The 18843-nt window shown below is 36.7% G+C and overlaps 1 protein-coding gene across 2 annotated transcripts in view; it reads left to right on the top strand.

The window, feature by feature from the left end:
• Positions 1 to 18843, top strand: part of SLAIN2 (SLAIN motif family member 2) — a 70428-nt gene that overhangs the window by 20949 nt on the left and 30636 nt on the right. For both annotated transcript variants that reach the window (XM_053577748.1, XM_053577746.1), the window contains exons 3-6: positions 5251 to 5415; positions 7649 to 7810; positions 11322 to 11681; positions 12456 to 12593. In XM_053577748.1, coding sequence (XP_053433723.1) covers positions 5251 to 5415; positions 7649 to 7810; positions 11322 to 11681; positions 12456 to 12593 — 825 coding nt within the window. The remainder of the gene's footprint in view (positions 1 to 5250; positions 5416 to 7648; positions 7811 to 11321; positions 11682 to 12455; positions 12594 to 18843) is intronic.

The raw sequence follows: 18843 nt of genomic DNA, 5'->3' as shown, positions 1-18843 counted from the left end.
TGCCTGCAGTCCCAGCTACTCAGGAGGCCAAGGCAGGAGGATTACTTGAGCCCAAGAATTGGAGGCTGCAGTGAGCTATGTTGATACCACTGTATTCTAGTCTAGACAACAGAGTGACGCCCTGTCTCAAAAACGACAAAAAGGAATATTTGGGGGAATCATTTTCCAGTCATGTCTGACCTTAGAAATAATGCAAATTTAATTTATTATGTAACTAGGAATCTTCATCATTCATTCAACGGTATGTGTTGAGAACTCACTATGCTAGACATTGTGCTCAACTCTAAGGAGATAACTTCCCTTCTAGAGCTTATATTCTGTTTTTTGTTTTTGTTTTTGTTTTCTTTTTGGTTTGTTTTGGAGACAGAGTCTCACTCTGTCTCCCAGACTAGAGTGCCCTGGTGTCAGCCTAGCTCAAACTCCTGGGCTCAAGTGATCCTCCTGCCTCAGTCTCCTGTGTAGCTGGGACTACAGGCACCTGCCCAGACACCCAGCTAATTTTTTCTATTTTTAGTAGAGACAGGGTCTCACTCTTACTGAGGCTGGTCTCAGACTCTTGAGCTCAAGGGATCTTTCTGCTACCTCAGTCTCCCTGAGTGCTAGGATTACAGGCAGGAACCCAGGGTTAGTAGCTTATATTCTCACAGAAGTCAGACAGTAAACAAAACAGAGCTTGGCAAACTTTTTTTGTGAAGAGCCAAATAGTAAACAATTCAGTGTTTGTGGGCTTTCAGATCTCTGTTACAATCACTCAGTTTTTCCCTAATGGCTCACATGCATCTGTAGACAATACATAAATGAATGTGCATGGCTGTGTTCCTGTAAAACTTTACTTACAAAAACAGATGGCAGCATGGATTTGGCCTGTAGGCTATTATTTTGCTAAATCCTGGTTTATAACATCCTAAGGAATAGGAATTGCTAGCAATTGGTTACTTGCAACTTGGACTTGAGAAACGCAAAGCTGTTGCACCTCAGAAATAGCAATTTTGAATGAGTGGCTTTTTACTTTATTATAGTGAGGTTTTTAAAGTTTGTGGGAATACGTAAGAGAAGCAGTTAACTCTTGAACCAAACTTTGGTGTAATCAAGTATTGCATCTACTTAACAATAAGTTTTATGGCTGTATCCACAGAAAAGTAGCTACAGCTCTACTGTATATTTTAAATTTATACATTAAAAATTTTAAGGTAAAAATGTAACTTAGCTGTTGCAAGTTTGAACTTTGTGGTGATACACCCCTCTTTTCCTGAGGAGTCTTTTGTGTGTGTGTGTGTGTGTGTGTGTCTGTGTATTTTTAATAAGGCAGTGCTTCCTGGGACCGTAGGTGTTATATCCCAGCAGAACAGTTTCTATTCATCAGACTTAGCTTCTCTGCAGTACACTACAACTTGTTCCTAAAATTTTCTTCTCTTTTTTCTATGATAGTGCATTATCTTTTTTACCCTCACTTGATCTCCCTGATACTTTCTTTTCAGTCTTCTTTGAAGGTTCTCCCTTCTCTACCCATTTTTTGTGGTAAAATTTATGACATAAAACTTCCCACTTTCACCATTTTTAAATATACATTTCAGTGACATCAAATATATTTATATTGCTGTGCAACTATCCCCACCTCTAGATGGACAGAACTTGCATCATCCCACAATAAAATTCTCCATCCATGCTAAACAATAACTTTCCATTCCCTCTGCCCCTCCCTACCTGTATTTTAAGTTTAGGTTGCCCCAGGTCTTTCTATTGCCTTATAGCTCTGTCCTGATTGTTCGTCTGTTCATGTAGCATTCATATCAACCTCTGTCCAATTGTATTCATGCATACACGTAGCAGTTAATTTGTACTGAGAGCCGGCTGTATATCAACCTGTAGGAAAAGGGTGGGGAGACATGATGAGGAACAATGAACACTATGCTTGTATTCGTGGCGTTTATCATCTAGGAGGGGAAACTTACTAATACAAATAATCTTTATACTGGTGATGTGTAATAAAGGAATGATAGTGCTTTGAGAAATAAGAAGTTTCCCTCCACAATTGATGTTTTACCCGAGTCCTGAAGATTCAGAAAAATTTAAGTGCATTTAAGGAAGAAGGAGAAAGAGGGAGTATGGCATTCCAAGTAGACAGAACAGCATCTGCAAAGGCTCCATGTATGAGGGAGCATGGGCTGTATGAGGAACTGGAACAAACCACGCTGGCTGGGAAAGGGAGAGAAGTGAGATAAGGCCAGAAGGACATGCAGGACCCAGACTCCGCAGAGTCATACAGGCCTTGTTAAAGATTTTGGACTTTATTCTAAGAGCATTAGGAAAAGATTAATGGGTTTTATACAAGGGTGGGTGGATGGGGGTGGGAAAACATGATTGGCTTTATATTTGGGGAAGGACATTCTAGCAGTAGTATGGACGAAAAGGTTGGGGAGGGCCAAGAGTGAACATAGGGTGCTTTTGAGGAGGGTTGATGATGATAGCTGGGCTGTATGTGTAGAAGGGGAAGGGTAGCAGTAGAGATGAGAAAACATGATCATAAAAAGGAAAGAACCCAATATGAGAAAATTAAGGATAATAAAGTATGGACAGTGATTTCTAGGCTTCCAGCTTGTGTGACAGGATTATCATTCTGAGACAGGGACCCCCAGAAGAAAATTAGATTTTAGTGTGAGGATCACGAGTTGATTGTGACACGTGGACTTATGTCATTTGTCATACCCGAGGAGACATTAAATGAGCAGTGTATATGGATTTGAAGCTCAGAGGAAAATTTAAGACTGGAAATATAAATAATGGGGAGTTCGTGGCATATAGATAACAATTAATGTGAGTATGGCTGAGATCTCTCAGGAGAAAAAGTGTGACATAGAGGGAGAAAGTAAAAAGGCTAAGAACTTGAAATGTTAGTGATAAATACCAGGTAAAGAGGATAAGTTTCGGAGGAGATGTAGAAGGGGTAAAGAAATGGGAAGGAATTAGCAGATAGTGATTAATACCAGGTAGAAGAGGGCACATTTCAGAGGAGACGGAAAAGGGGTAAAGAAATGGGAAGGAATTAGCAGCTGTATTTCTGCTCTGGTTGATATTTCATTCAAAATATGTATGAAGTATTTCTTGGGGTCTTTTCTCATGGTGAATATGTATAAAATTACATGGTTCAGATTATTATACTGTTTAACTAAACAGAAAACAGATTTTCCTCCTCCCAAAAACACTACTCTGCCAAAAGGCAAACCAGAAAATTTAGTCATCTGATTTTTTCCTTTAGTAATCTTTTCTAGCTTTTAATATTTATCCTTTTCCCCTCCTTTTATCACTGTATACTTCCTAATTCATTCTAGTCTATTTAACATCAAAATTTCCACCATTTTTTCCCCTAAATTGACTGACTCATACCAGTTTTTCACAGAATCACTAATCTGCTAATGAATAGATTTCAGACTCCTGGGCATATTGTTCAGGCCTTCCCTGACCTGGCCTCAGCTGGTTTTTCTTGGCCCTTGTGCTTTGTCATACTAGAGTACTCAATCTTATTCCCTAAGAATACTCTGTGTTTTCTAAACATTGCTTTTGTTCATCTTATAAACAGAGATGAAGGCTTATGCTTCTCTGCTCGCAGTGTCCTATCAGATTACTGCTCATCCTTTAAAGAAAGCTCCAGTGCCTCTCCTTCCAAAAAGCTGAACCAGTTTCTCTCAATTGTAATGATTTACTCTGACTCTTCGTTTCCATTGCCCTTTACATCTTTACTATGATAGTATTATAGTACTTATTTCATTCTGCCTTGCAGTCTTTGTTATTTCTGCCTACACTACTTTGCTTTAATCCTCTTGAAAGTATGTCATAGTCTATATATTCTATACAGTGCTTTTGCCCATGCTTATAAATATTGAATAAATTGTATATATTTTTAGAATAAGGAAGGGAGAAATATTGTGTTAATTTTTCTTGTATATAATTGTACTTGGTCTCTTTGTCCTACTGTTTGTGTAATTTTATATGCATAGCTACAATTTTTGGGGAGGAAGGTATAGAGGCTATGTTGCCCACAGTAGAATGCTATGGTGTCATAGCTCACAGCAACCTCAAACTCTGGGGCTCAAGTGATTCTCTGGTTTCAGCCTCCCAAGTAGCTGGGACTACAGGCGCCCACCACAACACCCAGCTATTTTTGGGAGATGGGGTCTCATTCTTGCTCAGGTTGGTCTCGAACTCCAGAGCTCAAGCAATCCACCTATCTCTGCCTCCCAAAGTGCTAGGATTATAGGCGTGCACCACCGTGTCCAACCTAAAATCTTTTTTTTTTTTTTTAAGGGAATTTCAACTCCATGTCTTGATTTAGCCTATCTTGAAAATAGTCACTATTGCTTAAATTTTTCAGAAACCCAAACTTTGAAAAGCCTATTTTAAAAACTTATTTTACCAGCCTGGGAAACATAGCAAGACCTTATCATTAAAAATTAAAGAAAATTGGGTGGCGCCTGTGGCTCAAGGGGTAGGGCGCCGGTCCCATATGCCGGAGGTGGCAGGTTCAAACCCAGTCCCGGCCAAAAACCAAAAAAAAAAAAAAAAAATTAGCCAGGTGTGGAGGCTGGTACCTCTAGTCCCATCTAGTAGAGGCTGGGAAAATCGCTTGAGGCCAGGAGTTCAAGATCAGCCTGGGTGATATGGAGAGACCCGTTCTCTTTGCCTTTAAAAACAACAACTTATTTCACAGTTTTTAAAAGTAAGATGTTTGTAATAGAAAATGAGAAAACAGGGCGGCGCCTGTAGCTCAAGGAGTAGGGCGCTGGTCCCATATGCCGGAGGTGGCGGGTTCAAACCCAGCCCCAGCCCCAGCCAAAAACCACAAAAAATAAAAAATAAATAAATAAAATTATAAAAAAATAAATTAAAAAAAATGAGAAAACATAAATATACTTTTATATTTGATTTATTTTTAAGGTCAGTCAAGATTAATACAGCAGTTATTAAAGAATAAACGTTCCAAGAAGATGAAAGTAAATTAAGCGGCTAAGAGATAAATGTTTAGGAGATACTCTTCCTGCATTATTTTTGTTGTTTGGTGCAGCTTCTGTTTTATTTACATGTACAATTTAAAATAATGAAAACATTTTGGGGGGTTATTAATACAATGTACCACTGTAAGAATTTTTTAAATTTAAATTGAGATAATTATAATGAATTTTCTAATGAGAAGACTTTTGAAATATTAACTTTTTCTCAGTTATTAAACTGATTTTCCACTTCTCATTAATGTAGCTCTCAAAAGGCAGAATTTATATAATAGTCCGTTCAACTCTGTGAGTTACACAAGTCCTTACAGTCCAAATGCCAGTAGCCCGTACAGCAGTGGCTTCAATTCTCCATCCTCAACCCCAGTACGACCTCCAATGGTGAAACAGCTTATACTTCCTGGAAATTCAGGTAAGGAGAAAATAAAATGGAGTAATTAAGGAATGATTCTTAACTTATTGCAGTACCTCAAATGACTTACTCGTCAAGAACATCTTACGAAATTTTTAACTGGTTAGAGAAAATATCGAGGCGCTATTCTGCACCAAATATTATACTAAATGCCATGGGTACACAGATAAGCCAATGTGTTAACATGCATAAAATTTCTTTTAAAAAGTTTTCAAATCTGGCTTAAATGTAGGCACAAGCTTGATTCTTTTAGATCCTTATTGAACAGCCTGCTTGGGTTCCAAAACAACCTGCAGAGTTAAAAGTAAAAGCTCTTCATAGGCATTTTAATAAACTTTGATCTGCAGTTAAATAATAGTGTGGGGTTATATGTGAATGTGCCAAGAGAGTGAAGGGGGCTGCAAGTATTGTGGGAGGGACAGATGGCTGTGAGACAGGACAGGTGTGCTCTCTGGCTGTGACGGAGCCTTACTCTGTAGCTCCCTATTCTTCAACATTCAGGCAGGAAGTACCCTTACTCCTGCTGCTGCGATCATGACCGATTATTATAGTTTCTTTAAAAATTAAGGTGTTGTTACTTTCTGAACCCTGTTTCAAAAAGACAAAAAATTAAGGTATTATTAACCACCTCAAATTTCAACCTATGTGCTCCCTAGTCCAGTGACTTTATTGACCGTGTTCTTCCCTCAGTGCCGCGTATATAGGTGGTTATTTGCTGTTTGTTTCACCTATGACAGTGTAACATTACAAAGTTTAATCTGCAGTATCTGTTTAAAGAGGTTTTTTTACACATTAGTGTAGCCTGACCTTGTAATCTTTTCCCTATTACGTATACTACACTGTTTTCAGTCATAATACAAAGAATAATTATTTTGTATTCTTCTTGCTCTCCTTACCTGCCTTTCATGTTGGAGCAGACTCTTATGCCGAAGAATTCTGGGAAGCAAGTGTCTCAAAGAAATCTATATTAGAAATATTAGTGATAGTACTGGGATTTTATTCTTCTTCAGTACAAGCTGATGATCTGATGAAAGGATTTCCTTAGAAACAAGTTAGGCTCTTTTGGACGTGTGTGTTCTTTATCCTCTGGCCTGTTTTCTGTCTCCCTTTTGATTTAGAATGATAAATTACTCTTTTTTAATCTAGTCATTTTTTTCATCTCATTTCTTGTGCTTCACTATAATCTTCAGAGAACTCCTTGGATACCCATTACTAATTGGGCAAAGCAATTTTGTAAACATGGCATGTTGTAGGAGAAATGAGCCTAGTTTTCTTTTTTTGATGTGTTCTAGATCTCTAAGAAATCTAATTTTCTTGAAATTATAGTTTTGTTTCTATTCAGAGAGAGATGATGGTGTTTATTAATGACTGTGAATTTGGGAGGAGAAAACACTACTTCATAAGTTTGTCTACTTATAGACCAGTTTAATTGGCTATCTTGTACAAATTGAAATCCTCTAACGTGTAGTTATTGAACACCAACTGCTGGCAGGTACTGTGTTGAAAAGCTTCATTGTTCTATAAGATAATAGGGAAGTTATACTTGAATGAAATGTTCTGTATTTATGCCATAGTACATCAAGGAGTGTCTATAGTTCTCATTTTTCTTAATGAGATTAATTTCTAATTTCAGGGAGTTTTTCGTATTGTTTTGTTTTTTGAGACAGAGTGTCACTCACTTTCCCTGGGGTTGAGTACCATGATGTCATAGCTCATAACAACCTCAGACTCTTTTTTTTTCTTTTGAGACAGAGTCTCACTATGTTACCCTTAGTAGACTGCCGTGGCATCACAGCTCACAGCAACTGCAAACTCTTGGGCTTAAGCAATTCTCTTGCCTCAGCCTCCCAAGTAGCTGGGACTACAGGCACCCACCACAATGCGCGGCTATTTTTTGTTGTTGATGTTGTAGTTGTCATTGTTGTTTTTAGCAGGCCTGGCCGGGTTTGAACCCTCCATCCCCGGTGTACATGGCTGGCACCCTAACCACTAAGCAATGGGCAACAAGCCCACCTCAAACTGTTGGGCTCAAGTGATCATCTTGCCTCAGTCTCCTAAATAGCTGGGATTACAGGCGCCTGCCACAACACCTGGCTAATTAATTTCAGGGAGTTTTATAAACAGAAAAGGCAGAATAATAATGAATTGAATCAGAGAATATAATATTAAGTTAATTGCAACAGGCATTTATTCAACATTTGTTTTACCAAAGTCTGAATTTTTTTTTTTTAAGGTAACTTGAAAAGCTCATCAGACAGAAATCCTCCGCTCAGTCCTCAGTCCTCTATAGATAGTGAATTAAGTGCTTCAGAATTAGATGAAGATTCAATTGGATCCAATTATAAGCTAAATGATGTAACTGATGTGCAGATTCTAGCCCGGATGCAGGAAGAAAGTAAGTATTTTAATTTGCTAAAAGTTGAGGTTTTCAACTACTGCATAATTTTGCTGTGGGTATTAATATGTCTTGAGGTGTTGTGGGAATAGAAATATTGCGAGGAACATCTCAGAGGCTTAGTCAACACATGCACTTGTTTGTCAGTGACTTGTTTCCCGAGTCCATTTCACTCAGAGCATCTTCTCCGTTTGAGGGCAAAGCAAGGCAGTTATGCTCTACTTCTGTCCTGCGTGTGGCCTGCACTGTGTTCACGGAATTATCACTCCATTTTTCTTGTGCTTTTGTGTAAACTGGATGTTTGTCACCTTTTTTTAGTTGCTCCTCTTTAGAAATATTTTTTCTTTTCACTCTCCTGTTTCACATGAACTTTCAATACAACAGATAATATTTGATGCGATAAAGTATAGGTACTATAAGGGCCCCAAACTATTATGATATTTAAGGTTTTTTTTCATACCTCAAGAACCAGTTTTTGCCCTCATGGTGACGAGTATCACCTCACTAGAGAATGTGAGATATAAACTATGAAAAAGACCTTGATGAGAAAATTGGAATTCTGACATGAAATTAAATGAAGCATGTGATGGTGCTTTGCAGCGTAATCCTTGAAACTTTTTCAGTCAGACACCTTTGAGAATTCATCACTAAAATGTTCATATGCACAGAATTTTTCATGCCTTTTCAAGAGTTCATGGATGCCCACCCTGGCTCCTGTCTGAAGGTGGTAATGTTCTTACCTGTGTATTTTATTAGGAGAAATACTATGTGCTTAACTATGACATAAGAAATCACTCTAAAGTGATCCCTTTAACCTTTACAATGAAAAAAATCTATGAAATACACATACATTTCAGAATGTTGACAATTGGCTGAGGGCAATGGAGCATTGTTGTAATTAGTTCAAAAACTTTCTGTTGACTATATATAAAATAGGTTCTTTCTTTAAATATGTAGTAAGTTTTATCAAGCTATAACATTTATTAAGAAACTGCATAGTGTTTCTTACTCTGCTGATTAATTTTCCTTTTCCATACAGCTTCCCTAGAAAGATACCAGGACTTAGTACTTGCTTTATTCATCTTTAGCCCTAAAATCTAATGACATGGTACCCCTTTCTTTCTTTCTTTTTTTTGTAGAGACAGTCTCACTTTATTGCCCTCTGTAGATGCTGTGGTGTCACACAGCTCACAGCAACCTTCAGTTCCTGGGTACCCCTTTCTTTAATTCACTCCTCACTAAGACTGGTTTTGTCAGCTAGTGAGGAACTGGTTATTGTCACAGGTGTGAAAGGAGAAAATAAAGAATGCTGCCTGACTCTGTCTTAGAATAAACCCACCTTACTACTTCTTTGAACTGGACTTAAAATCCCAGTTTTTTTTTTTTGAGACAGAGCCTCAAGCAGGTGCTCTCGGTAGAGTGCTGTGGCATCACCACTCACAGCAACTTCCAACTCCTGGGCTTAAGCATTTCTCTTGCCTTAGCCTCCCAAGTAGCTGGGACCACAGGTGCCCGCCACATCGCCCAGCTATTTTTTGGTTGCAGCCGTCATAGTTTGGTGGTCCCAGGCTGAATTCGAACCTGCCAGCTCAGGTGTATGTGGCTGGCGCCTTAGCTGTTTGAGCCACAGGCACCGAGCCAAAATCCCAGTATTTTATTAGAAGCTCTACAGGCTGTTTGCTCTAAGTCAGGTGTCCTCAAACTTTTTAAACAGGGGGCCAATTCACTGTCCCTCAGACCGCTGGAGGGCCGGACTATAGTTTAAAAAAAAATATGAGCAAATTCCTACGCACACTGCACATATCTTATTTTGAAGTAAAAAACAAAACGGGAACAAATACAATTCACATGGCTTCATGTGGCCCACGGGCCCCAGTTTGAGGACGCCTGCCTAAGTTTTGTATTGTGTTTTCATAACAGATGATAGCAATTTTAGCCTTACTTTAATATTTTGTAAACTATACACATGCATGAATATTTATTTTTCTAGTGAATAAGAAAGAAAAGATCCTAAAACGTATGTAATACTTCTGTGAAGATGACAACTTTATTATTATAAATAGATGATTTAGCTTTTCACAACATCGTTTCCTTCAGGCTTTTGTAACAGGCTACCTGCTCAAGTTCTCTCTCATTTTCAGATGTGAAATGCAAAATCCTATAGTGATTGTGTCTTCCTTAGGTTCACTTTATAAGTGGAAAGGCTGTACTGGGAATTAGATTTTTTTTCCCTGAAACAGTACTTTTTTCACTAGTCTGTTGTCTTGTTAGATGACATTAGTGCCATGTTTGGTGTCTTATCAGAGATGATAAGTAACTTGTCAGTTACTACTGTGATTTCCAAACTAACCAAAGGGCTAAGGGGACTCCAGGAATGTTCATAGAGAATCACTCTGTGAACTATGATGAATGTACTTTCTGTCTATGAATGCATGACTGAAACTTTGAATACTATTCTGTAACAGATCTTTTTGACCAGATTGCCAATAGTTAGCAGGACTTGCTCAAAATATTACCTAAATTCTGTACTTTTGCATTATAATTTGTTTCTTCTTTGAATATATTACATATAAACATGTATTTTTGTTCTAGAAGCATCTATAACATTTGAAGGGCTCCTAAGGTTGCTTGAGTGTTTTTGAAGGTATCAAGCTATATAGGGGACTATTTTGAAAATTTTACTTGAAGACTTAGAATTTAAGCTTGTTTTATTGAAGTCTCTTGGGTAATGAGGCAATTGAGGTTTCATTTATGCTTAAATCCTGAATACCTACGAGTAGGTTAGACGTTTCTTTGGTACTTTATCATTTTCATGAATAACATTACTTCAGGAATTAAGTACACAAGGAAGCTTATGTACTCACTGATCTATTCACTTGTTTTCCCTCAATGGTTCTTTAATATTAGTCTCAGATTTTGATTACTGTCTTTAGGGATAGAAATACATGTATTTATTTTATTATATTTTTTTTTTTGGTAGAAACAGTCTCACTTTGTCACCCGGGGTAGACTGCTGTGGCATCACAGTTCATGGCAACCTCCAACTCCTGGGCTTAGGCGATTCTCTTCCCTCAGCTTCCTGAGTAGCTGGGACTATAGGTGCCCGCCACAACGCCTGGCTATTTTTTTGTTGCAATTTGTCTGGGGCCGGGGGTGTGAACCCGCCACCCTTGGTATATAGGGCCGGCGCCCTACCCACTGAGCCACAGGCACTGCCTAGGAATATTTTTTAATTTATGATTTGTACCATGTAATCTAGATTTCTCATCCAAGGACAAATCTTGAAATTGGTCAAACGTTTATAGAATTTCATTCCATTTAAAAATAACCTTCAGATGAAGCTTATGCATTCTTATATGGGAAGATGTCTAAAAGTGGAAAGGGGGGGTTCCTTTATACTTTATATTCCTACTTGAATTTCCCAGTGCTAACCCTTTACTTTTAAATTTTAAGAATATTTAAATGTTTAAAAATGTGATTAAAGAAATAAAATAATATTCATTGTTGCCAGGTCTCCGGCAGGAATATGCAGCTACCACGTCTCGGCGCAGTTCTGGTTCTTCCTGCAATTCTACAAGGCGGGGCACTTTTAGTGATCAGGAACTTGATGCACAAAGTCTAGACGATGAAGATGACAACATGCATCATGCAGTGTACCCTGCTGTTAACAGGTTTTCACCATCACCGCGCAATTCACCTCGGCCCTCACCTAAGCAGTCACCTAGAAATTCTCCTCGTTCACGATCTCCTGCTCGGGGAATAGAATATAGCAGAGTGTCCCCACAGCCTATGATTAGCCGCTTACAGCAACCTCGCCTTTCACTTCAAGGCCATCCCACAGATTTACAGACAAGCAATGTCAAAAATGAAGGTAAAAGATAGCAGATTTTACTAATATTAGAATGTTTCTGGGAAAAAGTCCTTAATATTTCAGTATGAAAGTGAAACAATTTTTACCAAGGTTTTGTATTTCATTTAAGTAAATCAAGAGTTTAGTCAAGTTTACCATTTTATTAATAGTGAATTAATACAAAAATAACAAGAAAGTGAATTTAATTTTACTTTGTTACTTTTTTTCTTTTTTTTTCTTTTTTTGGAGACAGAGTCTCACTTTGTCACCCTGGGTAGAGTACGATGGCATCATAGCTCATAGCAGCTTCAAACTCTTGGGCTCATTTAATCCTTTTGCCTCAGCCTCCTGAGTAGCTGAGACAACAGGCACCCACCACAACGCCTAGCTATTTTTTGATACAGGGTCTTGCTCTGGCTCAGGCTGGTCTCCAACTCCTGAGCTCAAGCAATCCACCCATCTCAGCCTCCTAGAGTGCTGGGATGATAGGCATGAACCACCACGCCCGGTTCTTTACTGGGTTATGTTACTGTTACTTTTCCTTTGTTTTACTCAAAGTTATCCATATTTAGGTTTTTATTTACATAATTTGTGGTTCTCTTCAAGAGTTGGTTCTCTTGTTCTATCCAATTATACACTATGGGCTGAGAATTTTTTTTTTTTTTTTTTTTGGAAATATGATACTTCCTGTTTTCTCTTCTGAAATATACAGAAGTTTTGATTTTTGAATGTTAATGAATATTTTAAATTCTTCCATATGAAAGAATTTTTCTTAATTAAAATTTTATTGTTTAGAAAAACTAAGACGCAGTCTTCCAAACCTGTCCCGAACTTCTAACACACAAATTGACTCAGTGAAAAGCAGCAGAAGTGACTCAAATTTTCAAGTGCCAAATGGAGGAATACCTCGCATGCAACCTCAGGCTTCAGCCAGTAAGTATCTTTCTTAGGTTTTTATGTATCAGTTATGAAATGGAAGATGAAAATTATAGATAATTAATTTGTGCTGAATTAAGCTATAGCTATAGTAAAATTTAGTGTTTATTGGTATAAGATAATCGTAGTTATATTAAAATTTAAAATTTGTCCTTAGAAGATAACCAATTCCATTAATATTTTTATTTGTATGAAACTCTAGTCTCTCCCGAATTTTAAAATAACCAGACTCTACCTATTTAAAAAATAAAAGATAGGTTTAACTTTTGCTTTTAGAAATTAGAAGTAGAAATAGTAGCTAGTACAGTTTCCACAGTATATATCCCTTAAAGTAGGTACTTACATTTTCTTTAATAACCTTCACTTTTTTAATATCTAAGTTATTTTCTTATTACATATTTTTTTGGAGCACATTGTGCTCCAGATGAGCAATTCTTTATTCAGACTTGTATTAAGTCTGTTACTGACATTGGGTTTTTATACTTCTTTTCTTTCCAGAACAAGTATATCATGAGAACACTTATGAATTTTTTGGTTTTGTTTTGGTTCATTTTCTGTGTCTGTTAAAGATATTTTTATGAAAAAATATATTAAATCAGTATGTGTGTCAAATTAACCCAAGATCTCCTAATCCTACCTATAGCATAGATTAAAATTTGAGATACTAAATTGCCAGAAACCCATCATTTTTTAATAATTCATCAGGATTTCTCTATTTAAATTGCTTTTGGAACATACTAGAGTTAAAATTAAACTCTTAAGCAGGGAAGCTGAGTTTTAGAATTATCAAAGAAAAAAAAAACCATGGTTATAGACTATAATTTTTCTGATAAGGTTTAATGATTGTATGGATAGTAACTGTGAATGTGACACATCTTTCTAAATGGAGGACATTTTTAAAATTCAGTTATTTCTAATGAATATTTGAGTTTTTATTTTCTAACATGTAACATGCTAAATAAACATACTCATTTCTGCTGTAGCACAGAATATACATTCCTTAAAAACCTCACATTCTGCAGTATTACACCTTAAAAATGATAGGATTCATAGGGGTAGGGAAAATAATGCTGGAAGAGATCACTAAAAACCCAAGCAGCTTTCTTATGGAGCATTTGTAGAAACAATAATGAACTTTTAAAAATACTAACATTGTTAAAAGGCATATTAAATCCTTAAAAAATAAAATAAAATTCTCCAGCATATATAGGACTTCATTTTTTTACAAAAAAGAGTTAAAGGTAATGTGATGGAAAGGAAGGGTTGAGACTGTTGATTTAAGGAGGCATGCAACATAAACAAAGATTAGAAAAAATCATGCAGTTAGCACTTCTAAGGCAAACTGGTCAAACTAAGCCAAGAAGTGATAATGGGAATAAATGGGGATATCGTATACATGAATGTGCAAGATCGTTAAAAAAAAAACACTTTGGGGCGGTACCTGTGGCTCAGTGAGCAAGGTGCCGCCCCCATATACCGAGGGTGGCGGGTTTGAACCCTGCCCAGGCCAAACTGCAACAAAAAAAAAAGTCAGGCGTTGTGGCCGGCACCTGTTGTCCCAGCTACTTGGGAGGCTGAGGCAAGAGAATCCCCAAAGCCCAGGAGTTGGAGGTTGCTATGAGCTGTGACGCAACGGCACTCTACTGAGGGCGATAAAATGAGATTCTGTCTTTTAAAAAAAGAAAAAAAGAACACTTTCCAGAAATTATTGTTTATTAACTAGGACAGATATTAGCATAGTCAAAATAATTTTGAGTTATTACAGTTATGTCTATGATCTGTAAATACTCAATATGCATCCCTTACATCCAGCAGCTCTTACCGTGAGCTGTGAGATACAGGGAGGCACATTCACTCAGGTCCTTGTAGGGACACAGGGATGCTTATTCACTCAGGCCCTTGTTAGGTTACCATCTGTGAGGTTGAAGTGAGAGCCATGAAGTGTTCCTTTATTTTCCAAGACTGTGAGAAGTAGTGATACTAGTAGGGGATTATTGAGTGTTCATTTATAATTTATTTATTGAGTAAAATGTTGAAAGTATTCAGTTCTTTAATTCTTTTACAGCCTTCCTTCACTCTATTGTGTTTAGCCAACTTCGTATACTTTATGTTAAGATGGTGTTACTGGTGGGTCAAAAATCAACAGGCTAGGAAAAACATTTGAATCAAAATAATTTCTGTGATATAGTGACAATTTTTTCTTATTTACCAGTTGCATGTGGTGATATTTATATTATAGAAATTCACATTATGTATTTAATGCATAATCTTGTTTCACAAAACAGTGCTGTGAAGGGAGGTATAGTTATGAACACATTTTACAGATTACAAATTCAAGCTTTAAATCAGTGGTTCTCAACCTTCCTAATGCCGGAGCCCTTTAATACAGTTCCTGTGGGCCGTGACCCACAGGTTGAGAACCGCTGCTTTAAATAGTTAAATAACTTATCTGTGATGATAAAGCTTTTAAGTGGCAAGCGGCAAGTTAGAATTAAAACCCATGTTGGTATAGCTCAAGAGCCCAAGTTCATACAGAGAGATTTGTCATATCTATGGTTTTGTACCAAAGTACAAAAATTATTCTGAAATATAATTTCTGTTTTTCCTAAGATCTAAAACTCTAAAGCATTGTGGAAAATTATACCTAGGGATTTTGATCCTACATTTATTCAGCTTGATCTATATTAGAACATGTTCTGGTACCAATTGAACTTTAAACTCGGTATTCCAGTTCTTGTGTGATTGATACTAAACTCTAATTACGAGTGTCATCATAATACTTATTATGATGGTCATATATGGTATATAGAAAACAGGAATTCATAAAACTTTTAAAATGAAAGTAAGTGTAGAATTTCAACCCTGTTATACCTGAAACATTGAGTGATAGGTTTTTTGATTTTAAAACCAGCAAATTAAGTTAATTTGATACTTAAGAATATCCTCTTTCTGGGTTTTTTCCCCCAATATAGTTTACTGATAAGAACACCCACAATATTAATGCAACAAGAAAGAAGAATTTTTTTTTTTTTTTGTAGAGACAGAGTCTCACTTTACTGCCCTTGGTAGAGTGCCGTGGCGTCACACGCGGCTCACAGCAACCTCCAGCTCTTGGGCTTACGTGATTCTCTTGCCTCAGCCTCCCGAGCAGCTGGGACTACAGGCGCCCGCCACAACGCCCGGCTATTTTTTTGTTGCAGTTTGGCCGGGGCTGGGTTTGAACCCGCCACCCTCGGTATATGGGGCCGGCGCCCTACTCACTGAGCCACAGGCGCCACCCAAGAAAGAAGAATTTTAAATCATTAAGAAGATTAAGTAATAAAACTCATATACATTATAAGCCATGATTTTGCAGCATTTGTGCTTAGCTTTCAAAGATGCCTTTAATTTTAGTTGGAATTGTTAAGTTCTATATTTCTCCACTTTACATGGTAAATCTCCAAACAGCTCCCAGCTATTGATTAAAACCATCTGTACATGTCCTTTTTACTCATCCCCTCATACATCCTGTGCATTTGAACTAGTTTAGCATGCCAAAGCTTTATAGGAATGAAAACTAATTCTTCACAAAATAAGAAGAAAAATGAAAAAGTTGGAAACCTAGGATAAAAATGTTAATAGAAAAATGTATTGGGTATGTCTTAAACTTAATTATAGTTACTTGTCTTCTCTAGTGGTAAAGTTACCATTGTATAATTATAATCACCTACTGATTCCTTAGAATTTTTTCTGTGTAGGTGAATTATTTTTCCTTTTTCCCCAGTTGATAATTAAGGAAAATAAAACAGAATTCTAATCACTAATTTACGTTTAAGTAGAAAATATGTATGCAGTTTCATAATGGTGTATTTCAATATTTGAATAATGTCCAGGCAGAAAAGAAGTAAGGTACCATCCTTCTTTTCAATTGTATATATTTGTTTATGTTTCTAGCTGTATTAAAGCTTACTTACAATTAAAATGTCACAAATAGTTTAGTGTAGAATTATACTAGTCTCAAAAATGTATTTGGAAAATAGCAAATTCTGACATTAACAAGTTTAAAATGTAATACTTTGTAAAAATATTTAAAGCTTTTGGTTGAAAGTTAATATATCACAAAGCAAAAAAAAATTGATTTTTCTTGAAATTTTAAATATATCTTTGATGTATAAATATATGTTGTATTTTTAATTAGTAGTTTTCATAGTAGCCTTTTTATTTTGATGTGTAATTGTGACAAATATAGCAAGTTTTATACATTTTATACACGAATTGGTATTTTGTATTTTTTGTGTAAACTTCAGTGTAATAGATGTTGCATTTTGTTTTCTTTTAAGTATTTATTTTTTCAGCTCTTAAGTGGTAAAGCTTTGGTTCTTCCTTGCTGGTCTGCATGAACCTAACTTGCAAGGTTGCTGTTCTTCCACCTAAGGGGTCACTTCTTTTGCCTTGTTACTATGCCAATCACTACTTTATATGCTTATTTGCTATGGCTGCATTATTGTGGATGCTGGCATTCAAATATGAGTATTACGAGAATTATAACATATTTTCATTTTTATAGCTATTAGCAATTTTGGACATTTATATTTGGAAAATGTAACTTAAAAAGTTTAAGAAAACCAGAGCATTGCAGAGGTCATGAATACATGGAATTTTTTTCAGTTTCTTCAGTTAAAGGAAGGAATGTTTGTCAGGGGCAGCTTTTTTAAAAAGCTGATGTCTTGCTTTCTAAGACTACTGGACAACAGATCTAGGAGAAAGTTCAGTTTTCCGAGAGATATAGGAAGTACTGGCTCAGAAATAAGGACAGGGCAGGGAGAAAAACTTAAGACAACCTACTGATTAAAAAAAAAAAAAAAGACCCAAATTTGGTTATCTTTAAATATTTAAAGTACTTTCACATGTATTACCTATTTGAAACTTAACAAATATTCACTTACTTTTATATAAAAGGGAGCAGAGATCCATACAAATTATCTGAATCGTACAAAGGGATGTAGCTAGAAAAGTGGCAAAAGCAGGCCTGTGACTCCTTCCTCCCAACTCCTGACTCTTCTGATCTCCCATCTGCTGATTTCCTACCCGTGGTTACTTGGATTCTGTCATGCTGATGTAATTGCAAATGAATAGGGATCTTGGAAAGTATTCTTGGATGACTCTGTTGGAGCATGATTCGAGATTGAACCGTAAGCGTTTTGTGAATTACCACAAAAAGAGTATGCCCTAGACAAAGGCATATGGGATCAGCACTCTACTTTGAAACTCTCCCTGGAGAGAGAGAGTGTACAGGGCAGTTGTCAGCTAATGTACAGCCGCACTGCTCTGAGGCCCCTGGGAAGGAATTCTCATCCAGATTTCTCTTTCTAGTGAAACACTAAGGGTTACACTTGAATTTTTTACATAATTTTAAACATGAATTGAAATAAATAAGTCATGATAAATATGTGTAATGGGGTCTGATCTTAAGAATAAATAAAATAAATATTTGTAGGACATCTGTTTAAGAATAAGTAGTGCCATGATGTTGGGTCATTTAATCACAGGGAGATTTTATAGTTTTTCTGGTCCTTCCCCTGGGAAACTGAATACACCTGAGGTGGGGACCCAGATACTCTTTTTTTGGAAATGTCTCATCTGATTGTGAGGCATACTCAAGTTTGGAGAACCTCTGGTCTGCAAGACCTTGAATGCTTACGTTAGGGTTCTGGGTTTTATTCACTACTCAGTCACTCATGTGTTCCTTAGTTATTTGTGATATTATGTTACAAGCTAGGAATAGAAATGTGAATAAAATAGCCCATACTTTCCAATAGCAGGGAATGATGGGCAGGAACTTCAATGAGAGCAGAAGAGAGGCATTAAACTCAGCACTGTGAAGAAGTTTCAGGAAATATATTAATATTAAAAGATTTCAGGAGAGATATTAATATTAAAAGATGCCTCAGGAGGAGCTTATATGAGTTACCAAACGAGTAAAGGACACAGAGGTTTTCCCAACAGCAGGATTAGTAATGAAAAGTCTTGAGAATGGCAGGCTGATTACAGCAGTTTTGTATAACCAAGGTTTGGGTACATGAGGAGTGAGGGTGTGGGTGTAGCGATGAGAGAGGAGAGCTATAGTTGGGGGCAGGCTGTAAGAGTTTCCAAATAGCATAATCAGTATGAATTTCATTCTCTAGATGGGAGGAGCCATGGTACACTTTTAATCAAAGTTGCTTCTTAGAAAGTTCACTTTGATGTCAAAATGGAGAATGGATTAAAT

The sequence above is a fragment of the Nycticebus coucang genome, chromosome 23 (assembly GCF_027406575.1).
Source record: "Nycticebus coucang isolate mNycCou1 chromosome 23, mNycCou1.pri, whole genome shotgun sequence".
Taxonomy (NCBI): Eukaryota; Metazoa; Chordata; class Mammalia; order Primates; family Lorisidae; genus Nycticebus; species Nycticebus coucang.
This window is presented reverse-complemented; position numbering and strand designations above follow the sequence as displayed.